The sequence below is a fragment of the Hemicordylus capensis genome, chromosome 1 (assembly GCF_027244095.1).
Source record: "Hemicordylus capensis ecotype Gifberg chromosome 1, rHemCap1.1.pri, whole genome shotgun sequence".
In the NCBI taxonomy this organism is placed as follows: domain Eukaryota; kingdom Metazoa; phylum Chordata; class Lepidosauria; order Squamata; family Cordylidae; genus Hemicordylus; species Hemicordylus capensis.
Genome location: NC_069657.1, coordinates 431,148,971 through 431,175,946, shown reverse-complemented (window position 1 = coordinate 431,175,946; position 26,976 = coordinate 431,148,971). Strand labels below are relative to the sequence as shown.

General features: G+C 47.9%; 1 protein-coding gene across 8 annotated transcripts in view; it reads left to right on the top strand.

The window, feature by feature from the left end:
- The window catches only part of SRF (serum response factor), a 100,908-nt gene that overhangs the window by 59,439 nt on the left and 14,493 nt on the right, over positions 1-26,976 (top strand). For 3 of the 8 annotated variants that reach the window (XM_053313017.1, XM_053313058.1, XM_053313067.1), the window contains exons 3-5: positions 6,258-6,519; positions 7,024-7,209; positions 16,160-16,210. In XM_053313017.1, coding sequence (XP_053168992.1) covers positions 6,258-6,519; positions 7,024-7,209; positions 16,160-16,210 — 499 coding nt within the window. Of the gene's footprint in view, positions 1-6,257; positions 6,520-7,023; positions 7,210-10,766; positions 11,260-16,159; positions 16,211-26,976 lie in introns of those variants that run through there. The other 5 variants (XM_053313025.1, XM_053313075.1, XM_053313041.1 and 2 more) reach the window with 5 other exon arrangements.

Genomic DNA, 26,976 nt, shown 5'->3' with positions numbered 1-26,976 from the left:
AGGCTTGGACGTAAAATTGTTCGGTCGCTTCTTGACCTTGCATACACCCCCCACTCCCCCGGGTAGTTCTCTGTGCCTTTAAAAGAAAGTGGTGCAGGTCCCGAGAGTCCCATGTGCTCATTTAGTAAAAAGAGAGGTATTTGAGCTTACGCTTGTCTAAGAGCTGCCCCTGGGATGTGCAGAGTTTGGCTGGCCTTGGTAGCCAGCCAAAACTTGTGCTTGCCACCAGCGAGTCCAGGTCACATCTTGTCTCTGGCGTTGTGCTGGGCTTTGGCTGTTTCTAAAGCTGAGTGGAGAAGCCCCGTCCTCCTCTCCAGCTCTGAGCAGTGGCTTGTCTCTGTCATGCTCAGCCTCTTGCTCACTGCGAAGACGGAGATGCACACCATGGCTAACGATGTGTCTCCCTCTCCCTCCCTTACTCAGTCCTGGTCAGACAGAAGCCGACTACAGCAACAGAAATTGAGAAAGGGAATTTTATGCTTGCTCAGAAGTGCTTTCCTCTTCAAGAGCATGGAAAGAAGAGTCCAGCAGATGTTCAGCTTCACTGTTGCTGGGAGCAATGTTTAGCCTAATATTTAAAGGGTGGTAGGTTTGGGGGGAGTAATCACAGGGGGATCTTCCCAGGGCAAATATCGCTCCACTGTGTGTAGGAGAGGGGTTCTGCCTGTTAGGGCTTTTGTAGTTGCTGTAGTGTTGTGATTCGGCAGGAGGGTGAGGTGGAACTGCATTTCAATCACCAGCCAGGGGTAGAAAGTTTTTGATTGCAGGTTTCTAGCAAAGTAAAGTTGTGTTGTCGAGTTGGTGTCGGCTCCTGGTGACCACAGAGCCCTGTGGTTTTCTTTGGGTTTTCTTTGGTAGAATACAGGAGGGTTTTACCATTGCCATCTCCCTCGCAGATGAGATGATGCCTTTCAGCATCTTCCTATCTCGCTGCTGCCCGATATAGGAGTTTCCCATTGGCTGGGAAACTTAACAGCGGGGATTCGGACCAGCAGCCTCTTGCTCGCTAGGCAAGTTATTTCCCCGCTGAGCCATCATCATCATCATCATCATCATCATCATCACCATCATCATTATACACAGTCAGACAGGTGTTATTGACTGGTTTGTTTTATCCAGACATTGAGTCCTTCCCAAGGACCTGGGATGCCAGAATTTTATTATCAGTGTTGTTGCTGTTATTATAGATATTGTCACAGAATATAGGCTGTTCCCAGTAAAGCTGCTTTTTGTAATTGGCTGATGGTGATTTCTGTGGCCCCTATGGTGTTGAGGTGCTCTTCAAGGTCTTTTGGAACTGCACCCAGGGCGCCAATGACCACTGGGATTATTTGGGTCTTTTTCTGCCACAGCCTTTCAATTTCCATTTGTAGATCTTTGTATTTGGTGATTTTTTCTATTTCTTCTATTCTGCTATCCCCTGGTATTGCTATGTCGATTATTTTCACTTGTTTTTCTTTCTTCTCGACTACAGTTATATCTGGTGTATTGTGTGGCAGATGTTTGTCTGTTTGTTGTCGGAAGTCCCATAATATTTTTACATCTTCATTTTCTTCAACTTTTTCAATTTTATGGTCCCACCAATTTTTGGCTACAGGTAGCTTCTATTTTCTGCAGATGTTCCAGTGTATCATCCCTGCTACCTTGTCATGCCTTTGTTTGTAGTCAGTTTGTGCGATCTTTTTACAACAGCTGATTAGGTGGTCCACTGTTTCATATGCTTCTTTACAAAGGCGGCACTTGCTGTTTGTTGTTGATTTTTCAACTTTTGCTCTTATTGCATTTGTTCTTAGTGCCTGTTCTTGTGCAGCCAGTATTAAACCCTCTGTTTCTTTCTTCAAGTTGCCATTCTTAAGCCATTGCCAGGTCTTGGTGATGTCTGATTTTCCACTTATATTATTCAGGTCTGATTTTCCACTTATTATTATTATTATTATTAATTTGATTTCTGTACCGCCTTTCCAAAATGGCTCAGGGCGGTTTACACAGAGAACTAACAAACAAATAAGATGGATGGATCCCTGTCCCCAAAGGGCTCACATTCTAAAAATAAACATAAGATATGACACCAACAACAGTCACTGGAAGTACTGTGCTGGGGGTGGATAGGGCCAGTTACTCTCCCCCTGCTAAATAAGGATAATCACCACGGTAAAAGGTGCCTCTTTGCCCAGTTAGCAGGGGTGGCTCAGGTTTCTAGTAGTAGTACCTTAACAACAATCGCCTTGGGAAGGAGTAATGAGAGATACCAAAACCCCACCAAGACAGGAAAGTACCAAACCTGACTTGTTTCTTGCCAGCTTCCCTCATACAGGGATGTGGGTTATCCGGGGAAAAACTTCTTGCACAGTTTCCCTCATTTTTGCATAAAGAGTACATGGATCCCCCACCTCCAGAGAATGTTAATACAGTCTGTAAATTTCCTCAAGGCCCTAAGTAGATAGTGATCTGGTTTGGCATATAATTTGCAGTGATATAGGGTAGAAAATCTCCCACGGAAGAATTTGATAATGTATAATTTTCCATCCCACATCATTACGCTTATGACGCTGCACGTAAAATAATCAGATTTCTCTATTATAAAGAACAGCTCAGTTCTCAGATCTGTATGAATTCCTGTTAGGCAAACTTGTATATATTACCTGTCATTCATATTTACTGCATCTAGTAAATAAAGACATTTAATGTGATTTGAATGTTATACTGTAGCAATTTCAAAGCTCTGTGTGAAAAGAAATTATTTTTACTGGAATAGTCTGTAAAACATAAATCTACTGTTTCACACACATTCCCTAGAGGCAGTTACCTTAAAGACATTAATTACAACTTTGAAATTGCCAAACTTGCCTAATATTGCATTGGTGTCCATTCATTTTTACTGATGAATTTTATGAAAGAATGAATTTTTAGAAACTGAAAAACTATCAACGGAAAAATAAAATATGGGAAAAAAATCTGGAAAATGTTCAACCTCACACCTCCACTTCTTCTTTGAGTGTGATGGGCAACAGGACACGTGTTGCAGATTCTGGTGATAAATTGTCCATCTTAGGGTTGTTCTAATGCAGGGCTGCATACTTAGAACAGGACTACAAATCTCTGGCCACAGTGGCCAAAAGTCAGGAATGATAAGAGTTGTAGTACAACATCTACAGGAAGGCTGAAGCTGTGCCACCCTGTAAACATAATAAAGAAATAAACAACAATAATGTTATTTGTTATCCACCTAGTAACAAACTGTTCTGGTTGGCTCCTCAGAGGATGTAACCACCTCTTCAAATATGCTGCTTTCTCCCTTTCTCTGTTTCTTAGAAGCACCACTGATTTTACCTCTAAGAATGACCTCTTATTAACACTTAAGAATGGGTTAATTTAATTTTGCCTTTTTCCTCAAGCCTTTTTCTCCTTCACATGTGTCTTACTCAAAGTCCTGCTTCTCATCTATTGCTAATTTGCAGGCTTCCTTCACATGCCTTGCCTCTGAGTACACTGGAATGTAGGTTCCCTGCTTCCTGGGATCCTTTTCCTGGGAACACTCAGCCTGACCCTCAAAGCTGCTGCTGCTGTGTGGGATTTTAATTCCAGGCAAAGTGAATCTTAAAAGCTTCTCTGAGGGATGCAAATATTCTGACACATGCATTCCCTGAGCAGTTGAAATGTTTGTGAACATTCTATTCCAGCATCCTGCACAATTGGTCCATGTCAGAGGCTTCCCAACCAAAGTGAAATACTGAGGCTATTCTGACAATCAGCCGAAATTGGGCTAGGGGAGCCTAGCCCGATTTCGGCTGACCGTGTGAGCCCGGTGGCTCCCAGGCAGTTAACCCGCCTAAGTACGCCTCCCCTTACTGGTTTTCAAAATTGTAAGTAGCTGCGGTGCTGCTCTGCGCCATGGCTACTCACAAGTAGACCCCCGGAGGGGAGGGGAAAAGCCACCTCCCGGCTCCAGGGGTCTCTCCAGTATGCCCTGCGTGCTTGCACAGGGCATACTGGAGCTTCCGGGGGCCACATGGCCCCCAAACTCCCCAGCCTCCGCCGGCTCTGTCATGGAGCTGGCAGTCGTGTCGGTGGCCGATCCAGCCGACCAGGGCTCCTGCCCTGCTTGTCTGTGGGGAGAGTGGGCTTAGCCCGTTCTCCCTGCAAACCCGGCCAAAGTGGGTCTCATGGATCGTGAGACCCGCCTCATCATCTATATACTTAATTCTCGTAGACGTGCTGCTGGGGATGCTTGGGGATGTGTGGCAGAACTCTCGCAAGAGTGGCCGTACCCTCGCGAGAGTTCCTGACTTTGGGTGGGTGATGAGGGGGCGGTGAGGAGGTGGTCGGCTGGTGGGTGAAGCCGTGTCGGCCTGAGGAGGTGGCCAGTGGGAGGAGGTGGTGGCAGGCTGGCCGGAGGAGAATGAAATGGGGCTGAAGGGGGGTGGGGAGGAGGCAGCTGGCCGGCAGAGCCACGCCGGCCGACTGGAGGAGGAGGCGGCTGGCCGGCGGCTGACAGGTGCCCAGGCCAAACTAGGGGCAGAAGTGCTCTGCGCCCGGGCCAACCAGTAAAGATTTATTACTCATCCTCAACAGTTCTTTCTACTATTGAACTTGATAGTCTTGTTCACATTACCTGGTTAGCAAAATTGAGCCCATAAACCAGGTAGTGGTTTCTGCATAAATTTTGGAGAAACACCAGGTTTGCAGGCAAATATTTGCCAATGTTAATTTAAAAAGAAAAGGAAAGGAAAAAGCAACAGCCCCTCTTTCCTTGCCTTCCAAAAGTCCAGGAAGCTATCTATTTTAAGGAATCCTACCACTTTGAAGTTAAAAGAGTCTGAGACAGAGGAATAATTGAAACTGCAGAAAAATGCTTCCTCTTACTTATTTATTTAATGTTTAAGAGTATTTATTCCCCACCCCTCCAGTATACTACTGCTCAGGGCGGCTCACAATAATAAAATATTAGTGTGAAATAAATCTAATAAAATTAACCAAATTAAGTAAACAAGTTAAAAGTCAGCCTAAAACCACAATCAGAATTAAGTCTCAAATTAAAAGTTATTTTAAAAGTTAAGGGAGCATGGCGATCACTAATCTCCCTGCCATTAATCCCCATTAATCTTGTCATTAATCAATTAATCTTCTCATTAATCTCCCTTCCAAAGACTGGTCAGTGATCCCCTGCTCCTGCATCAGCAGGGAGACTGGAGAAGGGGGCTCCAGGCAGTTTGAGTCAGGATGCACAGACCAGAATCCTCCTCCTCCTGTTTTGGTACTTGGGTGATCCCAGGGATCCAGGCCCATGCCACTGCTTGTTACAGAGCACCAAGGTGATTATTTTAATGAAAGGCAGTATATAAATTTAACAATAAAAATAAATAAAATAAAAGGTCTCCCACACTCTCTCATGGTGGGGAGCTTATTACTGAGCCAAGCCAGACGTGGGTGCTTTTGCACCTCCCTTGCCTTCCTGCCTATCTTCACTTCCAGTTCAGATACTTTTTGTCTCTCCTGCCATGCCAGCGCTTGGATCTGAGCACCTGAAACTGCTTCACAGGCTCTGCATTGCCAGGGCCAGGGCTGCACAACTTCACCCCTTGAGAGCTGTTTTTAGACTACAGTCCCCATCATCCCCAGCCACAGTGGCCAGCAGTCAGGGATGTTGGGAGTTGTAGTCCACCATCTGCAGGAGGGCCAAGGTTGTGCAGCCCTGGCCTAGGCCAGCCGCCTCCTCCTCTGGATAAATCTTATCACAGCTTGGTTGTGTTGCTGATTGGAGAGGAGAGCTGGTCTTGTCGAAGCAAGCATGACTTGTCCCCTTAGCTAAGCAGAGTCTGCCCTGGTAGCATATAAAAGGGAGACTAGAAGTGTGAGCACTGCATGATATTTCCCTTAAGGGGCGGAGCCACCGCTCTGGGAAGAGCAGAAGGTTCCAAGTTCCCGCCCTGGCTTCTCCAAGATAGGGCTGAGAGAGATTCCTGCTCGCAACCTTGGAGAAGCCACTGCCAGTCTGTGTAGACAATAATGAGCAAGATGGACCAATGGTCTGACTCAGTATATGGCAGCTTCCTGTGTTCCTGTGTGCGTTCCTGTGGACTCCAGCGCTCTGAAATGTTGGAAAGAGAGTCATTACTTTTGGATCAGGAGCCCACTGACTCTCCTTGTTTTTCTTTAGATTGGCCTGTTGCAGGATGGTGAGGGGCGTGCTGCGTGTTGACTCTGGGGGACGCGCTTGGTTTGGCTGGGCTCTTCTCACTTGCCCCTTCTCTTTGCAGGACTCCCTGAAGCCTGCCTTCACGGTCACGAACTTGCCAGGGACGACGTCAACCATCCAGACGGCACCCACCACCTCCACCTCCATGCAGGTCAGCAGTGGCCCCTCGTTCCCCATCACCAACTACCTTGCGCCAGTCTCTGCCAGCGTCAGCCCCAACACGGTCACCAGTGCCAACGGGACGGTGCTGAAAACCACTGGAACCAGTGCGGTGGCCTCCGGAGGGCTAATGCAGATACCCACCGGCTTCACCCTCATGTCAGGTCAGTTCTCTCTTGCCGACGGAGGCATTTCCGGCGTCTCCCTGTGGATTCCTCCGTGACCGTATGGGCATGCCGGGCCTGGGCCCTCATTGGCTGTGAGGGGCTGGAATTGGAAGGTTGAGGCTGCATTCTCTCGCATGTGATTGGTTCAGAAGGGGTGAGCATGAGTGAGGGTAGTCCTGGCATGTCCAGGACCAGAGAGTGGTGGATCCTAGGAGCACGTGAAGTTCTGTGGAAGCGGTCATGTTGCTGTCCCTGCTGCCAGCCCCAGGGCTCCCATTGGAGAGAGGAGACCGTGACCGTTTCCTCCTCGGCACCCCTGGTTGTGAGAATTGTAGGGCTTGGAGCTAGGACATGGAGCTGGGCAGCATCTTTCTGCCCTCTTCCTCCCAGGAAGTCGCTTGATAAACAGACTGGGAGGCGACTTGGCATATAAGCTGGGGGCTGAAGGAGGTTTTAAAAAGAGCTGGCCTCTGTAAAGCCTTTTTTTCTCCCTCCTTCCAGCAGGTGCTCCACTCCCTCCTGGGACCCCTACCATTCCTCTCACTCAGTTGCAGCCGCACTCGCTGGCCCTCTCCAGCCAGCAGGGCCAGGTGGCGGTCGCAGGCACCCCTGGACAGCTGCAGCAGGCACAGCAGACAGTCTTCCGATTTCCAGCCTCAGCCGGAGGGCAGTTTGTGTCTCTGACAGGTCAGCGCTCGCTTCTCCGCTTGCTCATGGGTGGTTGGTGGGAGTGCACGTTTTTGGGGAAGCCTGTTCACCCTTCGCAGGGGCGAGCTGCCTCGTACCACTGGAGACACATGAAAGCAGGGATAGAAACCTTGAAAGCAGCAATAGGAGAGGTTGGCAGCTGGGCCCAGATGGAGGTGGGACTGTTCTCTTCTTAGCGGTAGGAAGCTGCCTACTGAGTCAGGTCATTAGTCCACCTGGGCAAGTGTTGTCGACACTGACTGGCAGCAGCTCTCCAGAGTCTCAGCTAGGGAACTTTCCCAGCCCACAAGATGCCAAGGGTTGAACCTGGTACCTTCTGCATGCCTGAGCTATGGCCTCATCCTGATGGGCCACAGCTCAGTGGTAGAGCATGCGTTTTGCATGCAGAAGGTCACAGGTTCAATCCCTAGCATGTTTAAGGCTGGGAAAGACTCTGGTCTGAAACCTTGGAGAGCCACTGCCAGTCAGTGTAGACAGTATGATCTAGATGGACCAGTGGTCTGAAGGCAGCTTCATAGGTGTGGTGCTATGGGAGGATGGAGAGAGAAGGCACAGGAGCTGAGTTTTGGAGCTGGCCTTATAGTTAGAATGTGACCAAAGATCCGTCTTAGCAAGCAGTTAGTATGATTATTTCCCATTGCTTTAAAATAACTTGGGATTACAATAGGAACTGCTCAGAATGGAGCTCGGGTTCTGGAATCTGGGTTCCCGGGTGTTCTTGGACTAGAACCCTCATCTTCCCAAAGGCCTTTGTGGCTGGGGGTGATGAGAGTCCAGACACATCTGGGGATCCACGTTTGAGAATCTCTGGATTAGTCGACTTCTGCAGCCAGTGTGTATCTTTTTGGTGTGCACACAAACATATTACCGACTAAACTCAGGCTTGTAAAACCGAAACTTGGAACACAGCATTCAGATTTTGTGTAGGAATGTGATAACCAGCAGAAGTGGGGTACATGTGGACTGTTATCCATGGGGGTTCCGTTCCAGCAGATTTCCATGGGTAACAAAACCGTGGAAAATAGGGCATTGGGGCAGTGGGACGCGGGGGGTGAGGTTCCTGAGTTATCAAAAAAGGGCAAGAAACAGCGGAAACAATCAAAATTAAGTGCCCTACCATGCTTTGCAGGTCTGCTGCTTCCCTGCAGTGCCCTCCCCCCGCCAGTAAAAAAATCCGCCTTTTTAAATACTTAAACCAAGGCCAGGTGTCAGTTGCCTGACTGTGGATGTTGGGGCCATGTATGGCCCATACAGCATCTGGGGCTCTTTACCTTGGAAAAGAGGCGATTAAAGGGAGACATGATTGAGGTGTATAAAATTATGCATGGAGTGGGGAGGCTGGACAGAGAGAAATTTTTCTCTGTCTCTCACAACACTAGAACCAGGGGTCATCCCATGAAACTGAAGGTTGGGAAATTTAGGACCGACAAAAGGAAGTACTTTTTCACACAGCGCATAATCTGTGGAATTCTTTGCTATGGGATGTGGTGATGGCCACCAGCTTGGATGGCTTTAAAGGGGGCTTAGACAAATTCATGGTGGACAGGTCTATCAGTGGCTACTAGTCTGGTGCTTTTGGGCCACCTTTAGCCTCGGAGGCATGATGCCTCTCAATACCAGTTTTAGGGGAGAAACAGCAGGAGAGAGGGCATGCACATACCTCTTGCCTGTGGGCTCCCCAGAGGCATCTGGTGGGCCACTGTGTGAAACAGACTGCTGGACTAGATGGGCCTTGTGCCTGATCCAGCAGGGCTGTTCTTATGGTGAGCTTTGCCTGTACATGGTTTAAGATATTGATAGGAAGATGTGCGTGTGATGATGGTTGATCCTCTTCTCTTAGTAGACTTGTCATGGAATTGCTGGCCTGAAAACATTTCACCTTCCAAAGCAGTACTATAATGTATTTTACTGCGCTGCTCTGTTGTCATGGTTACATTTTTAGGGACATCTCTTGCTGCTGCTGCTGTAGTGGTGGTGGTGCAGACTGTTGTGCAGTGTTTTAGTTGGGGTGGTGAATATATCTGTGTGGGAACACAGGAAGAGGAAGGGATACCTATAGAAGGGAGGAGCCTCTGTCTCCACTGGCCTTGGCTATGACTGGTGAAATTGAATGAATTGAGCTTTCTTCTCAAGAGAACAGCAGGGAAGACCTGTGATAATTGGTGTGGCAGAGAGTGTCAAGAATAGCAGCTGTCTGTGTCTGGGAACAGCTGTATGCACAGTAAACAATACCCTTAATGTAACAAGCATTTGCAGCAGAACCGCTAACGTTTTCAAGCTGGTCAGCTCTTGTCTTTATTTATTACATTTCTATACTGACCTATACATCCAAAGGCTTTGGGCGGTTGGGTCCTGTCACAAAGGCCTTAGGTTTTTTAACACTTTAAATCATATGCTGTGATTCTATCACAGAACCCCAGATTTCTTTCCAAAGAAAGCTGGTCAAGTTTATGATGGGAGGTGGGTGAAAATCTTAAAAGCTAAAGTTCAGGGCCCTCCAAATGATCAAGGAGCAGCCGCTAACTTTGGTTGTAATCTGTGTGTATGTGTGTTTCTCTGTACTGCCCAACCCAAATGGCTCTAGGCAGTTTACATCCAAATAAAAACAAGCAAACATATTTTAAATAAATCTACCAATTAAAACAATAAAAATTGTTAAAACAATGTGTTTTTACGGCTCTTTTGAAGGCCATTAAAGGCCTCAGATTCCTGTAGGGAGCATATTCCACAGTTCCAGAGCAGCTGTGGAGAAGGCTGAGCCCTGATAATAAGCATTATATTGATAAGCATTATATTGTAGGAGGGTTCCCTTGTGATTGTGTCTTGAATAACTTATTAAAGTAGTTAGCAGTTTAGAAAAACTTGCTTAGATCCCCAGTGATGTGTTATGCAAAAGACCAGAACTCCCCCACTCCCCTTCCTGAACATCTCAAGAACTCATGGGAGACCGGACTGTAACACCAGACAGGATGGACTGAAAGCCACTTCGCACCTGAGTTTCATAATTTGGAGAGCATGTACTTTTCACATAGATATATTGCTGCTGCTTTTGCTGCTGCTGCTACTACTGCATCATATACCTGCATACAAAGTACATGCTCCAGCCAGCGCCGCTGAGAGCAGGTTTGGGCCCCAGTGAAAAAAAAATTTCCGGAGCTCTGCCACAAGGTTTTTCTGCCACTGCCACGAGGCCACCTCCACAAGGCCGCCACTGCCACAAGGCCGAACCGCCAGTCTTTAAAATAATTCTAGCCGCCATGTGCATGGCTGGGGCGGTGTGTGTGTGTGTGTGAGCAGAGCACCCCCCTGTGGTGGTATCGGACAGAGTGGGAGCAGCCGCTGAATGTGACCATCCGGTCCAGCGTGCCTGCGCAGTTCGAATAGCGCGTCGAAGCAATTTGTGCAGTTTGAACAGAGTGTGGAAAGACGGCAGCATTCTATTTGAACTGTGCAGGTGCGCTAGAGCGCCTCGCAGTTCTCAAGAGCTGCTGGACTGGATTTTAAAGATAATTACAATAATTATCGTTATCACTTAGTGCCCCCTTCTGGACTGCTGGGCCCCAGTAATTTGTACTGGCTTTCTCCCCTGCCCCCCTCATCAGCCCTGGCTCCAGCCCATCAATTGTGAAAGGCACAAGCATGTTTTGATTTTTCATCATGATAGTCTTCAGGATACCAATGGAACTGACTGAAGACTCAGGAGAGAACAGTACTTATTTTACATAACACACAACTCATGGAATTTGCTGCCATGGGATGCGGTGATGGCATATAGCTTGGCTTGTTACTCAGGCTGTAACATGATGGTCTCTTCTGCTGTTGCTTTGTATTTTGTATGATTATATTGTCTTTGTATTTTAATTTTTTTAGTCAAATCTATGTTTTAATATTTTTAGCTTAATATTTTAATTGTAATTTTTATAGAGTTAATTTTTCTATGTGAGCCGCCTTGAGATTGTTCTAATGAAAGGTGGTATATAAATTTAACAATAAATAATAATAAATAAAATAAAATGGGGATTAGACGAATTCATGCTTGGTCTACAACTGGTTATTTGTTATCATGGTTATATGGAACCTCCTGTTTAGAGGCAATATGCCCCTGAATACCGGTTGCTAGGAAACAGCAGTGGGAGAGGAGAATTGCCTTTATAACCTTACTCGTAGGCTTCCTAAAGCATCTGCTGGCTGTTGTGGGGAAACAGAATGCTAGACTTGATGGGCCTTTGTCATAAGCCTTATTCAGACATTAGTGGAAAAGGATGGTGTACTTGTATACACCATTCTAATAGGGAAAAGTCCCGCCTTCCTGCTGTGTCCTTCATTCCCCCTCACTCCTCCTCTAGTGATACTCATGCTTCCAGCTTGAGCATCAAGCTGAGCGACAAATGCTGTAAGCATGATGGTGGGCGCTTCCGTGGGTGTTCCGTGGGCGCATCGGGAGATGTGGGTGTCTGAGTCTCCAGATCATGGATGTGCCCACCATCATATTTACAGCCTTCAACTTTTCAGATTAAGACTGTAAGCATGACTGACTTGCCCAGCAGGAGAACGTGATTGATGCACTGAGTAGGACTTCCGCCTCATTTTACGTACAGCCTCCTCTGATAACATCTGAATGGGGCTATGGAATAATAGAATTTTAGAGTTGTAAAGGACCTTGGAGGTCCATCAGCATCATAGTGCACACTACAGTTTACAAAAACATTTCAAAGGCGTGTGGGCATAAAACACCACAAGACAGTTTGCCTCATTAATACTGAGATACAGATGTAGAAGATTTGAAATCAAGGTGTAGTGACCAGACTTCCCACCCTCTAAAGAGTTAACAGGAAATAAGCCCTTGTCTTGATTGATAGGCTGGTGAACTGCAGGGCTCAACCAATCAGTCCACTAGGTGGGAGGGACCTGAGAGCTGCCGGGTGGGGGTGGGGGGGGGCGGATTCTGTCAAAAAGAAAGGGAGTGTGTGCTGGAAGCATGGAGGAGGACATGAGGTGATGGATTATTGCTGTAGCACGATGACTGTAGATCCTTGTAAGATAGGATTGCAGGAGGCTTGATTCCCATCAGGAGTTTGGTGAGTTCAAGGGATGGAAGCCAGGGTCTTTGGCTTCAGGAATTTAGCATAGGAAAAGAGTGTTTAGTCAGACTTTGCATTAGGAATTTATATTTCTTTGTGTGTGTGCTTTGCATTTTCCTACATATCTGTTCTTTGCAAATAAGTAACTAAGATTTCAAAGTGTGCCACCTCAGAACCAGCAAGGCATATTGAAGCATCTTGTAACCAAGTTAAACATTTTTAAATGTATCTAAAAAGCTAAAAGCCTCAGACAGAACTAGTCTGTAGTAATTTTATTAAAAAGTCTTTTCTCTCTCTTTGTTATTTGCTTTTTACAAGCCTCCCAAGGTTGGTTATTAACCCAGCAGGAGAAAAGGGGGGCATAAGGGGAATTTCTTTGGTGCAAAATGCATCTCAATGAGAGCTTAGCCAAATTAACAACTCACATACAGGGAGACACCTGAGAGAACAATTGGTTTCATTCTTGCCTATTAGCAAGGGGAAGCAAAGTGAGACAGGAATTTTTGGTCACTCAATCCTCATTAAGAAAAATGTTTAAAAAGGTGACCTGATGGCAGTAAGATTAACCTACCACAACTTCAGGGGTTTTCCAGAATCTTTTTCTTAACATTTGGGTCTTGAAAGTTACAGATTTTTAAACCAGCCAGTCTGTTTTTCAGAGCACAGGAGACTCAGCACTAAAGTCTCCCTCGTGCTGTAAAATGGTTTTGACTGGTCAGGGAGATTAATCATTAACTTGGCCTGAGTCAGGAAAGGAAAATATTCCACTACCCACAATCCACTATACAAAGTTTTATTAATTCCCCCCGCAGTTCCTATTTGAGCTGATATGGATGTCCATTATGTAGGACATCTTCCTCTGTCTGGTGGTTTGGACTAGGTAGTTCAGCTAGTCAGCTCTCTCTCTCTCTCTGGGAAATACTTATATCCCACCCAGTAGTGGCTGGTGAGGGTGCTGGTGGAGGGACGGCGAGGGGCGCCTTTAAGAGTAAAATAATTGGTGCTTACCTCTGCTCTTGCTGTACCTGAATGCTGCTTGGAGAAGCAGCACGCCGCCCAGCACCCCATGCGGCAGGGGATTGCCTCCGCCACTCACCTGGCCGCAGGCAGGGGATCAGCTCCGTGGAAGCCAGCTGAGTGGCAGAGGTGATCCCTCACTGCAAGGGGTGCTGGCAGCATGCTGCTTTCCCGAGCTGCGTTCAGGTACAGTGAGAGCGGAGGTAAGCACCAATTCTTTTACACTTAAAAGTGTCTCTCGCCACCCCTCCACCGGTGCCCTGCCCTCACCAGCCGCTACTGATTCCACCTTTCTATCCCTCAGCATCCCCAAGGTTGCTGAGAACAATATTAAACCACAGAATAAATCAGTTTAACAAAAATGAAACCAGAAATCAAATATTAAAAGAGTGTACACACCATTTTTTGGGTGTGTTTTTTACATACACAAAATAGGTTGCCTCCAGAACCATTACCAGCATGCATTTACAACCAATAATCAATTATTACTTCTCCTCAGGACATGCTAAAACAATAGTGTTTTCACTCGCCAATGAAAAAGGGCGACAAGAATATGTTTCCTCAGGAGGGCGTTTGAAGGCTTAGGTATCGCAGTCAAAGGGGCCTTGCCTCGTGAGACTTTCTTCTGGCCCTCCAAACAAAGCCTCCTAAGGCTGATCTGAGGACCTGGGTCGTCTCGTATTACTACCCAAGTGTTGTCCTTGAAGGTAGTACTAAGGATTGAAACAGCTGGCCACTTAGTGTGGCGACCTTACAAAAACATCCTGAATGGTGAGCTTTAGCTACATGAAAAGCCAGCAATCTGTAGCTACGTACTGCTGTATTTCTGAATGGTTAAAGAAAAGTGATGACATTGTATAACTGGAATTTGTGGATTCCCTGTGTGATTAGAGCTACCACATGGTACATAGGAAGCTGCCTTATACTGACTGGCAGCAGCTCTCCAAGGTTTCAGGCAGGTGTCTTTCCCAGCCCTACCTGGAGATGCCAGAGAGTGAACCCGGGGCCACCATGGTCTCATCCCCTAAGGGGAATATTTTACAGAACTCGTGTAAAAATCCATCCGTCCACATGTAAACCAAAGCAGACCCTGCTTACCAAAGGGGACAATTCATGCTCACTACCACAAGACCAGCAATCCTCCCATAAATGGTAAGTTGTGGTCTTGAATTTACCATCGGACATATTTATGTATTACTTTCATATCCTGCCTTTCTTCCATGGTGGAACTCATGGCGGCATACAGGCCTTGTCAAATTTGGGTCTAGGAGCCAGCCCTAAAATGTAGGGGCCAGACAAAGGACACTTGACAAAATTATTGGACGCCAATGGATCTGGTGAGAGGGTAAACAGGGTTTCTCTTTATCCCCTTTGTATCTTACTTGGAACAGAGACAGGGCTGCCTGGGACAAATAAAAAATTACTAGCTAGGCCGGGTGCAGAAGATAGAGCCCAGAGATGAAAGTTTGGATGGTATATAAATTTGATAAATAAATAAAATTAAGTAAGATCTGTGCCTCTAGTTTGCCGCTGCCATTTTCTCCCCACCCCACAACACTTATTTTCCCGGCCGGCTAGCCAGCTGCCCACACTCCTGCCTGCTGCCTCTGTCCACTTGCCTGCCGCCAGCCACCATCGCTGTTTTCTCCCCCATCCCTGTCGCTAACTGGGCAGCTGCTTGTGAACTCTTGCGAGAGCTGCTACACATAGGGTTGGCGATGGGTATGTCTTTGAGAAATAAAGAAGATTAAATGACTCTACCTTTTGAATATCCAATCTAAGCATCATAGTTAAATGTCTAGATACCATGGCTCCCTGGCACCTGGGATTTGTCAAGGACTGAAGTACATAGCTATCTAGATCTAGACCTGCTTAGCTTCAGCAAGGTGACTGCCTCATGTTTCTCTCTGGGATTGTTATCTACTTCTAATGAGCTTGCAGTAGATACAAGATGACTACTGCCCGTAGGGAGCAGGGCATCTGTACATTCCAGTCACATATCATGCTTAGCGTACGTATTTGTATTATCAAGCTTGGCATCGTCACTTCTGCAACCACTCAAAAAGCAGAGGACGCTGGTAAGAATGTGCTCAGTTTCAGCAAGGCACCCCGAGACCTAAAAAGTAGTTTTATTTATTTATTTATTTAACATACTTCTATACTGCCTCAAACTTGCATATTAAAACAAATTAAAACAATCAACAGATTCTACATATCTCATATATTATTTATAGAACATACTTATTTAGTAAATTGATTTGGGGAAAGGATCATGCCACGGAGCCATTAATATCTTCAGAGTAGTATAATGAATTGGATTAGGCAAATCTAGAGAAAACCACAAGGGAAAAACTTGGTGACTGGGAAGAATAATAGTGCATGAAATTCAGTGTCTGATGTGTTTTCTGTAGCCTTGTCAGAGTAGTCCAATGCCATGAAGCCTGCTTTCATATTGGCAGTATGAACTCTGGTTTGCATTGCAACAGCTTCAAGCAGCATCCTGTTGAGATACCTACTGTTCCCTCTAAGGTGTGCACATGTTCCCTCTAAGGTGTGCACATGTGCGCACGCTCACAAGTTTTTTGATGTCCACTCAGTTTTAGATCCTGCCCAGGTCGAACCAGGAAAGCCCCACTCTGAATGCACGTGAGCACACACTGCTTTGATACTGCCGCCCAGAACAAAACTCATTCCGCACAGAGATGAAAAAAATTAGAGGGACCACTGGATACCGCCTGATTTCATATGAATTAGAACAGCTACTCCATTGCTGATTAACCCTTCATGTGTTGATCTTGTTTATTTTTGCTTCCATCATTTTGTTTACACAGCAGAGAGTTTGGGAGAATATTGTATGAATTTGATTTCCGGCGGTGTTAGAGGTGAGTGGATAGAAAGAGGGGTTTCCCTCCCCCCGCTTTCTCACAACACTAGAAATAAAGGTCATTCTATGAAACTGATTAGCAGGAAGTTTTAGGACAGACCAAAGAAAAAACTTTTTCATACTGTGCAAAATTAAGCTATAATTAGCTGATCCGGCGCAGAGCATCTGCACCCCTAGTTCTCCTTGAGTCTCCTCCCCATCTTCATTCCCCCCTCCCTTCAGCCCCAGTTCATTCTCCCCCTCTTAGTCCGCTTTCCCTCTCTGCCCGTTGGCATGGCGGGCCTTTCCTTCCCTGCCCACTGGTGAAGCTTTCCCCGGCGATGCTTTCCCTCCCCACCCGGTTTCCCTCACCGACCAGCCTGGCCAGTGCTTTCCTTCCCTGCCCACCTGTGGCGCTTTCCCTCACTGGCCATCCTGGCTGGTGGTTTCCCTGCCCGCCTGCCACTGCTGCCATTTTCTCTCCCCATCGCTATCCAGGCAGCTGCTTGCAAACGCTCAAGAGAGCTGCCACACATGGGAATAGCGACGGGTTTGCCTTGGGGAGAGGGAGAGGGGGAGAGAGAGAGAGAGAGAGAGAGAGAGGGTCACCAGCTTGGGTGGTTTTGAGAAGGGCTTATTTGGGTGGTTTTGAGAAGGGCAAATTCATGGAGGACAAGTCTGTCACTGTCTATTAGTCTTGATGGCTATATGCTGCCTCCAGATTCAGAGGCAGGATGCCTCTGAATACCACTTGTAGGAGAGCAACAGGAGGAGAGGGGGCATATTTTTCTCTCTTGCTTGTGGGCTTCCCAGGGGTAGCTAGTGGGCCACTGGATGCTGGACTAGATTGGCATGATTCAGCAAAGTGGTTCTTATAGTACAATAACTCATACTAATAATTGTGTCAAGCCACAGAAGGGTCAGGACAGGCTGAGGCCTTGTCTCAATGGAAGGAGATAAAGGTCAAAAGATCAGGAGCAGAAGGCATAATAAACAAGTAGTTCTAAGTAGATCTAATGGAACCTACATTCTGCTTCTCTCAAAATGGTGACTCCTGCTCACTTTGCTGTGAATTTGGTTTGTATCTGACTGTCAGGACATGAATTACTAAGGGGTGTTGTATATACTTTGAATAGCTGCCATCTTGAACCAATACGGTGGATCAGTTAAAACAACCCTTCTAGGATCCCAGGACTACCTGCTGTGTGCTGTGAATTTGGTTTGTATCCAACTGTAGACACAAACATTATTAGAGCGAGTCATGAAGACACACTCACCCACTCTTCAGAAAGCAGGCTAAAAATGGGCTGGTGATCAGGTACCAGATTAGGCAGATGAGAATCATAGGGCTAGAGTTGAGAGAGATGGTCAAAGAGTGGCTTGTGGTCAGATCCTGGATTAGTCAAGGAAAGTCGGTAGTGCTATCTGGTCAGACGAGTTGCCCAAGGCCTGGAGAAGTTGTTATATAGAGTCAGCTTAACTTTGATTGGTTCTTCAGGTCACTTGGGCTGAAGAAGTTAGCAGTACCAACTCTGGCCATTATAAGGTGCTTCCGTGCATCAGGGTTCAGGCCAATTACTTCCTTTGCATGGGCATTTTCTTGTTGGTGCATGGTGCTTAATCCTTGTTGCCAGTATCCCTGGCTCTGGACTCCAGCACTTGACAAACCGCTATTATGATAAGATGATTCCATTTTGAATGTTAAGAGGAAACTATCTTGAACTACACGAGTGAAAAGGAGTGACTGGGAGAAATTTAATTAGCACTGTGGCTTGGTTTTTCTCTCTCCTTTGCCCCTCCCTGAAATGTTAGCAATTCCCAAAAGGTGTGCTGTACCTTTGCTGCTGCTGCTATTGCTATTAAATAATGTAGTCATTGTTTAACAGGTGGCATGTCACTGTTTAAGAAAGATGAGCAATGAGTCCAGATTTTACTTACCAGGTCTAGTCATGCACTAAGTCACTGTATTCTTGGGTCATTTTTTTCATAGGCATTACTCTTAAAATAGTTTTAAAGAAAAAAAATGATGAAAACAACACAATACGGATGTGTCATAAACAATTCATCACTATCCACAATCTCTTTCCATATAAAGAACAATTTGATAAACAGATTCCTAATAACAAAAACAGGCGTGCCAGATAGAATAGCAAACTATTAAGAATTCATTTAGATTTGGATCAGCTCTCAGCTTGATGCCTGATGAAGCAAGTCTAGTCTTCCAAGTTTATTCTCCTCACCTTGTCCCAGCTCTCTTGACTGATCAACTTTTGTATCGCAGCTTACCTGGGGAAACTGGGGGTGGTGGTGTTTGAGCCGTAAAGGGAAAGCTTTATGTCTCTAATTACAACAAAAACAATATGTTGTTTCTGAAGCTACAATATCTGTAATTATACAAAAACCCAATGAATAATTTATTTTAGCCTGAAAATCTTGTTTTCACATGAAACAATTAGAAACCTAGGAAACTGCCTTATACCGAGTCAGATCCTTGGTCCATCTCACTCAGTATTGTCTACTCTGACAGGCAGCAGCTCTCCAAGGTTGCAGGCAGGGGTCTTTCCCAGCCCTACTCGAAGATGCTAGGGATTGAAACGGACCTTTTGCATGCAAAGCTGTTGATCCCCATGGCCATTGTTATGTGGTCTTGTGAATGCACCTTTCATGGTCCTCCAATAGTGGCAAACAACTCATTGGATGCCCTCCTTGTGCTTTTGTGTGTCCTGAAAAAGGTGAGGTGGAAGAGTGGGGAGCGGGCCAGAGAAAAAATAAGGAAAGCACAATGCAGTAAAAAATAGTGAACAAGGGTTCTAGTGCTCTCCTGTCAATTCTCATTTGCCCTCCACTTTTCTGGGCAGTGCAGCACTGCTATCTCTTCTGGCTACATGGATAGGCTGATTGGGTAGTGGAAGACATAGGAAGACTGCAGCTGGGTGAATGACTTGGCTTAAAATCATTTTAACAATATTGTTATTAAAATGCAACAATAAATAAAATAGAAAATGATTTACGCACGCCAGTGTGCAAAGCTGGATGGTGGAGAACTTAGATCTGTGCATCTTGTCCCATGTGCCTGATTGAAAAGGGCAAAAGTCCATAGGTGTTCTGAAACACAATAGCTGGCTGAATGCTTTCTTAGCAGTGGAACTAGCGGCAGGCCTCCCACCGTGCTGTTTGTGTGCACAAGGTTTGGATCTCTGCACAGACAGGGAGAATCTTCTTGGTTAGGGCAGTTAAGTATAAATATTTCTTCAGATATAAACATCCTGTGCACTGAATGGGGTGGGAGTTCTGATGGGGAAATGAGATGAGATCAGTGCAGTCCCTCTTCAGCCAGCGGTGGTGAGTAGAAGGCCCTGATGCCCCCCCCCTTCCTGCCTCCTTTTTCTCTTTGCTGCTCAGTGTGTGTTGCTCAAGCGTCCACATTTTGTAGACACACACCAGACTTTCCCCCCATGCAGCCCGAGGAGGTCATCCACCAATAGTATGGGTTGTGGGCTGAGCATGCTCCGAAGACAGGACCAAATTAGAACTGAAGGCATGGCTGACTTCCTGCCTGGGAGGCAGCAGACCTCCAGTTCCAGCCCTGTCTTGATCCGGTGAACAGGACTGCAAAGAGGCTCTTCTTTCCTTTGCTATTTTTCCTTCTATTGTGGCTAGCTCCTTCTTAAATTCTCATACATCTTCCTCTCCCTCCTTTAGCATTGTGCCACTGTGGGAAGGAAGTCGAAAACATTTACTCAAAACTACCAAATTGCCTTTTTTATTTCATTTGATCTGATTGTGGTCTTTTACTCTCGTTTTTGCCTTGGGGCTTGTTTTCTGGCTGCACTATGCAGCGCTCTCATGCTGGAGCCCCCTTGGAGAATTCCTTGTCCGAAGGGCCGCAGTCTGAATCCAGAGGCAGATCTCCCCACCGAGATTCTCCTTCTGCCTCCACTCTAGCCCGCTCTGGATTGCCTAGCTGGGAGCGCGGTGCATGGAATCCCCCGGCAGCCCACAGTGATGCTGTGGAGGCCTCTAGAAAGGCTCACAAACAGACAAAAAAGGAGACCAAACATACGGATCAACCTAAAAAAGCAGATGGCTTGTACAACAAACGCTCGGTGCTGACAACCGCTGTTCGCCTGAGCGAGAGACTCCTGTTGCAGGCGATATGTGAAGAGCGTCCCCCTTGCTATTTGCTGGCTTCTGAGGAGACTCAAACCACTCTCCCTGCTGATCAGGGCAATAGACCCCAACTGCCTCTGCCTGTTCCTGCTCCCTGAGGAGCCCCCGGCTCTGACTCTTGCAGCTGACTTCACGCCAGTCGAGCCGCCCATTCCTGCTTCGGAGCTCCCGAAGGAAGGTGGGCTGGTTCCTCCAGTGAGAGCTTCCCTGCTGCCTATACCTCCGCCTCTGGCGCTGCCTCCTCCTTTTCCAGTGGCTCCATCTTCTCCTCTTCCAGACTGTCTTTCCTTGCCACACCTACAGCTGCCTGCTCCGGACCGACCTGAACAGCCCCCGGCTGTGGCGGGGCCGAGCATTCCAGTGCTGGTGGATGCCGGGCAAAGACCCCTTCCCACCAGACATTGCTGCTTGGTTGGGTGATTTCATCGCAAGGCAGAGTTCCTTTATAATTAAGGCTCATCTCTCACCATTGATCTCCCCTCCCCCCTCCCCTCCCTCCCATCCCAAGGGCAAATCGTCACCCCTCCATATTGTCCTCTCCAGCCCCTCCTGATAACCTATTCCATCTAATGAGGGGCCATTTTCAGTCTCGCCCCATAGGCACAAGGAAAAGGAAGACGCCTAGATTATCTTCCTTGTCGTCGTCAGATGGGGCTCACTCCCCAAAACATCCTACTCTCCCTCCAGCCCTGCCCCCGCCAATCCAATGCCACCCGCCAGACCCCCCCCCCCGTTATGACTGTGGTTCCTAATAGACCTCACGTAGATACTCCAAGGCCTCAGATGGTAATTTCTGACCATGAAGGTGTTCTGAGCAATGCTAACAATGGTTCACCATATGGTAAAGAGGAGGGTGAGCTCTCTGCTGAGTCTACTCCAGCCCCTATTCCCTCTTCTTCATGCCTTTCCCCTGCATTGTACTTTGGGGTTATGCTTTCTAAGGGCAAACATGTTATCAAGGATGTTGCCCCGTTGGATGTGGCCCAAACTGTGTCTTCACTTGATCATAATGTTTTGCATTCCACTCCGGCTCCTCTCACTCTGCCACTGTTCCCTTCCCTCATTTATTCAAGGAAGTCATGATGGCTGAATGGGCTGCCCCTACCTCTACCAAACCAGTGGGACTTACTCCCCAAAAGCATTACAACTTGCCCGGGGAGATTTCATTCTTCTTAGCTGTGCCTTCGGTGGACCCCTGTGGCCCAGTGGGTCTCCTCTTCTGTGGTAGCTAAAGAAGGAGATGAGCAGCTTTAATCCCCCAGAAAACCGCAAATGCGATCTCCTTTTACATAAAAATCATACTGCCTCAGCAACCGTTATTAAAGCTGCCACCACCAACTTTGCCAGAGCTTCAATGCTCTGGGTGAAAGAACTGGCATCTATGGTGCCCTCTGAAAATTCCAAGCTCAGGCAAGGCCTCAACACGTTGGCCAAGGCTACAGCCCTTATGGCTGATTCTAGGTTGGACTGCATCCAGTATGCGTCGAGGGCCATAGCATCAGGGGTGGCGGTCTATTGTTCCTTATGGTTAAAAATTTGGACTATGGACTCTAGATCCAGGCTTAACCTTTCTGTGACTCCATTTTCAGGTGCCCAGCTATTTGGGGATGCCTTGGACCCTATCCTGGTCGAAAATAAGGATAAACAGAAGGCACTGCCATCTGCTCACAGGGACTTCCGTAGGCCTTTTAGGTTTAATAACCAACCTTTTCATCCCTTCAGAAACTTCTCCTGAGCAGCTACCTCACCCATAGACAATCGGGGCAGTGCATATTGCCCGGCCTAGTGCAACCAGTGGCAGCAGTGAAGAGGAAGAGCACCTCGAGGCCGATTTTCCTGTACCTTCCACCCCGCTACCACCCCGCCCTCCCACAAACAATGACTACCCTCCGATGGAAGGCAGGCTTCTCCACTTTTACCCGCAGTGGGAAGCCACCACCCATGATCGCTGGGTGCTCAGCTGCCAGTCAGTCGACCCAGTGGAGTGGGCCCTGCATTCGGACATGTTTCAATAAATCCTTCACCGTTTTGGGAACCTGCAGGTGGACCTGTTCGCCTCTCCTTACAACTATTTCCTTCCCAGGTTATTTCCCCACTTCTTTGCCCCACAAGTGGAGGCAATAGATGCTCTGAAAGCTCCTTGGCCGCCCAGCCGCCTCTGTGCGTTTCCCCCAATAGTGATCATCGGGAAACTTGTACAAACAAAGCTCCGTATCGAAAGAGCAGAACTGACCCTCCATAGCGCCATTCTGGCCCCAGAGGCCTTGGTTCTCCAACCTTCAACTTCTGTCAGTCAACCCTCCATGGCGCCTCCCTCTCTGGCCGGACCTGCTCGCTCAAGGACCCATTCTCCATCCAGAGCCCCAGTTGCTCCAACTCTGCGCCTGGAGTTTGAGCATGTGTCTCTAGCCAGCAAGGGTTACTCAGGCTCAGCTCAGGACACCATCTTAGCCTACAGGTGCCCATCAACAAACCACATTTACCAAGCTTCTTGGGTGGCCTTTTCTAGTTGAGCACATCAGAAACGGGTCAATCCATTGTCTGCAGGCGTGCCTGAAGTTCTCGCTTTCCTACAAGCCGTCCTTGACATGGATCTTCGCCCTAGTACTCTAAAGTGACAGACGTTGGCCTTGTCCTCAGTTCTCCGTCTCTCCATGGGAAACGCCCCTCAGCTGCACCCTCGCCTCAGGAGGTTTCTCAGGGGGGCTACCAACCTCACTCCCATTCTGGAGCCTGAACAAGGTACTCAATGAACAAGGTACTCAATGCACAAGGTACTCAACAAGAGTCCTTTCGATCCCCTGGCTGAGGTTCCCCTCAAGTTTCTTTTACGCAAGATCCTTTTTCTAGTGGCTATAACTTCTGCTCGTAGGGTGTTGGAGCTCTGTCAGTCCATAAAGAACTCTGTATCTTCCAGCCAGACGCTGTGATCCTGAAACAAGACCCCACCTTTTTGCCCAAGGTGAACTCTTCCTTCCACCGCTCACAAGACGTGGTGCTTCCATCCTTCTGTCCATCTCCAGTGCACCCCAAAGAACGGGTTTGGCACTTTCTCGATGTTTGGCATGCCTTGCGCATCTACCTACATAGAACCAAGGATTTCCTGACCCCTTGTTCGTTTCTTTGCACCAGTCATCCCTCGGCACCAAAGTTTCCAAGACTGCCTTGTCTGCTTGGATTAAAATCTGCATAGCAATAGCAATAGCACTTACATTTATATACCGCTCTATAGCCGGAGCTCTCTAAGCGGTTTACAATGATTTTAGCATATTGCCCCCAACATTCTGGGTACTCATTTTACCGACCTCGAAAGGATGGAAGGCTGAGTCAACCTTGAGCCCCTGGTCAGGATCGAACTTGTAACCTTCTGGTTACAGGGCGGGAGTTTTACCACTGCGCCACCAGGGGCTCTATTGGGGCATCTCATTGGCTTATGAATCTCTCAATCTAACCGTGCCCTGTGGCATCACTGCTCATTCCATCTGCAGTGCTGCAACTTCCGTGGCCTTTTCGACCGATACTTCTCTCTTGGAGATCTGCAAGGTAGCTACGTGGTCTTCTATCATGCCCTTCATCCAGCATTACAAAATCTGTTCTTTCCATTCCGCTCAGGCTGCCCTTGGGCATACCATTCTTCAACAGGTGGTTTAACTTCACATCCTTTCTCTCCCCCTCCCCCCATGGTTTACATCAGCTTGGGTATGTCCCATACTATTGGTGGATGACCTCAAGAGGCTGTGGAAAAAGAAACGATCTTACCGTGAAAGGTTCTTTTTCACAGCCGAGGAGGTCATCCGACCCACCCTAGGATGTTCATTTGTCCACTTTTTTGCTCCTGGACCGGTTCCTCCGCCCCATGGTGGGCTCACGCTGGGGTGGGGGACGCTTCCAGGGCTCTAGCTTTGCAGGCTCTCAGTTTTTTCCTCTAATTCTTCCCCTACACAGGTTGGGTTGCCTTTGTCTGCTCTTTCCATTTATATGTTATCTTGTCCTTCTCCCTGAGCTCAACAGTCCCAGAACTGGGGGTTTGCCACCTCCCAGGCAGGAAGCTAGCCACGCCTTCAGTTCTTATTTGGTCCTGTCTTTGGAGCATGCTCAGTCCACAACCCATACTATTGGTGGATCTCCTCCTCGGCTGTGAAAAAGAACCTTTCATGGTAAGACCAACATTTTGTTCTGCAAACTTGGCTACCTGATCTATATCAAGTGGGTCTAGCTTTGTTTCTTGGTGAAGGTAGCTAGTTTGCATTATTTCTTGACTAAAAATGACTACAAATATTTGCATAGCGCTTTTCAACAAAGTTCTCAAAGCGGTTTACGTAGAGAAATAGTAAATACAGTTGCTTCCCTGTCCCCAAGGGGCTCACCATCTAAAAAGAAATACAAAGAAGACACCAGCAACAACTGCAGATGCTGTACTGGGGTTGGAGAGGGCCAGTTGCTCTCCCTCTGCTAAATACAAGAGCAGCGCCACTTTAAAAGGTGCCTCTTTGCTCATTTAGCAGGGTTTTATAGAGAGAAATGGCTGGCTGCCCTCCTCCTAGGACCCCGGAAACTGGGAAGACCTTACCGTTAAAGGAGGGAAACATCATGCGTGACCTGAGTGGGAACTTAGAGGTGTCTGCTTGAACTGCTGTTGGGTACATAGCATAATACAAACTAGCCGGGCCAGGCACAGAGCATCTGCGCCACTGTCCCCACCCCACCCCCGGCATGCTCACCTTTCTGGCTGGCTACTCCCACCCGCCCCCACGTTTTCTGGTTTGCAGGCCGGCTAGAAAGCCATCCCGCCATCCCAGCTAGAGTGGCAAATAGGTTCAACCTCTACAGGAGGCCGAAGTGGTGCAGCCCTGACTGACCCCCAAGCATTTCTGGTACCAGTCATGCTTCCAGGGAGCAATAGCACATGTTTACGTACAGGGGTGTAGCTATAATTAAGCAGATGGGTTCAAATGGGTCCCTCCAGCTCCATAAGAACAGCCCTGCTGGATCAGGCCCAAGGCCTGTCTACTCCAGCATCTTGTTTCACACAGTGGCCCACCAGATGCCGCTGGAAGCCTACAGGTAGGAGCTGAGGGCATGCTCTCTCTCCTGCTGCTACTCCCCTGCAACTGGTACTCAGAGGCACCCTGCCCCTGAGGCTAGAGGTGGCCCACAGCCCTCCGACTAGTAGCCGATGACAGACCTCCATGAAGTCATCCAAACCCTTCTTAAAGCCATCCAGATTGTTGGCCGTCACCACATCTCGTGGCAGAGAATTCCACAAGTGGATTATGCGTAGTGTGAAAAAGTACTTCCGTTTGTTGGTCCTAGATTTCCCGGCAATCAATTTCATGGGATGACCCCTGGTTCTAGTGTTATGGGAGAGGGAGAAGCATTTCTCTCTCTCCACTTTCTCCACCCTTCCCTATTTTCTTCTTTATCTCCCTCATTCCAAGGGGCCGCTGGGGAGAGGAGAAAACACGGGCCCCCTCTCCCCTAGCTAGGCCCCTGTTTTCGTAGCTGTGGTCTGGCCTTGCTCTCGCCTCGGTTGGTTGGCTTTCTCACTGCACCACCAGCGTATGAGAAGACCCTTTTCTTGGCTGCTCCTTGATCAGGCCTGTTTGGCTTCAGTATCCTCTCTGTTCTCTCCCTTGTAGTAAGTGTCTCTCTTCAAATGGCAAGGACTTCTTGAGCCATGACTAGAGTGTGATGTTATGGCCAGATTTCAGAAGAACAGCTCCAGTGAATGATGCAACACGATTGTATTGCTGCAGTGCCATCACCCTTTGTGTCTAGGAACTTCCTCTGAACATAATCCCTTGGGGCAGACAGTGTGAGTTGGTAGAGCAACGGAGCCAGGAGTGGCTGTTGCCTTGGCAGCCTGGAAGCCAGCCAGGGAGCAGGGACTAGCCAGGGATGGGGGTGGAGGAGGCATAAGAATATATGAACAGCCCTACTGGATAGGGATGTGCACGAACCGGTCCGGAGGCCATGACAGAGGCCTTTGAGTTTGAACCAGTTCAAATGTGGCCTGGTCTGGCGGGGGGTGGTTCTTAAAGGGCGGTGGGGTTGCACTTACCCCTCCCGCTGCTTTTCCCCCACCGAGCTCTGTTTTTTTGAAAGGATTTTGGGACGGAAGCATTCCTCCCTGCTGCCCCTGCCCCCTTTGTTTGCCAGAAATACAGGAAGTAGCCATCGTGCATGCGTGCGTGGCGGCGGACACACGCGCGATGGCTACTTCCTGTATTTCCAGCAAACAACGGGGCAGGGGTGGCAGGAAGGAATGCTTCTGCCCCCAAATCATTTCCAAAAAACGGAGCAGAGGTGGGGGAAAAGCGGCGGGAGGAGTAAGTGCAACCCCCCCTTAAAGGGAGACCCCCGCCGGTGCTGGACCGCACCTCCACGCTTCCATGCACATCTCTACTGCTGGACCAGGCCCAAGGAGGCCCATCTAGTCCAGCATCTTGTTTCACACAGTGGCCCACCAGATGCCACTGGGAGCCACAGGCAGGAGTTGCGGGCATGCCCTCTCTCCTGCTGTTGCTCTCCTGCAACTGGTATTCAGGGGTATCTTGCCTCTGAGGCTGGAAGTGGCCTATAGCCATCCGACTAGTAGCTGTTGATAGACCTCTC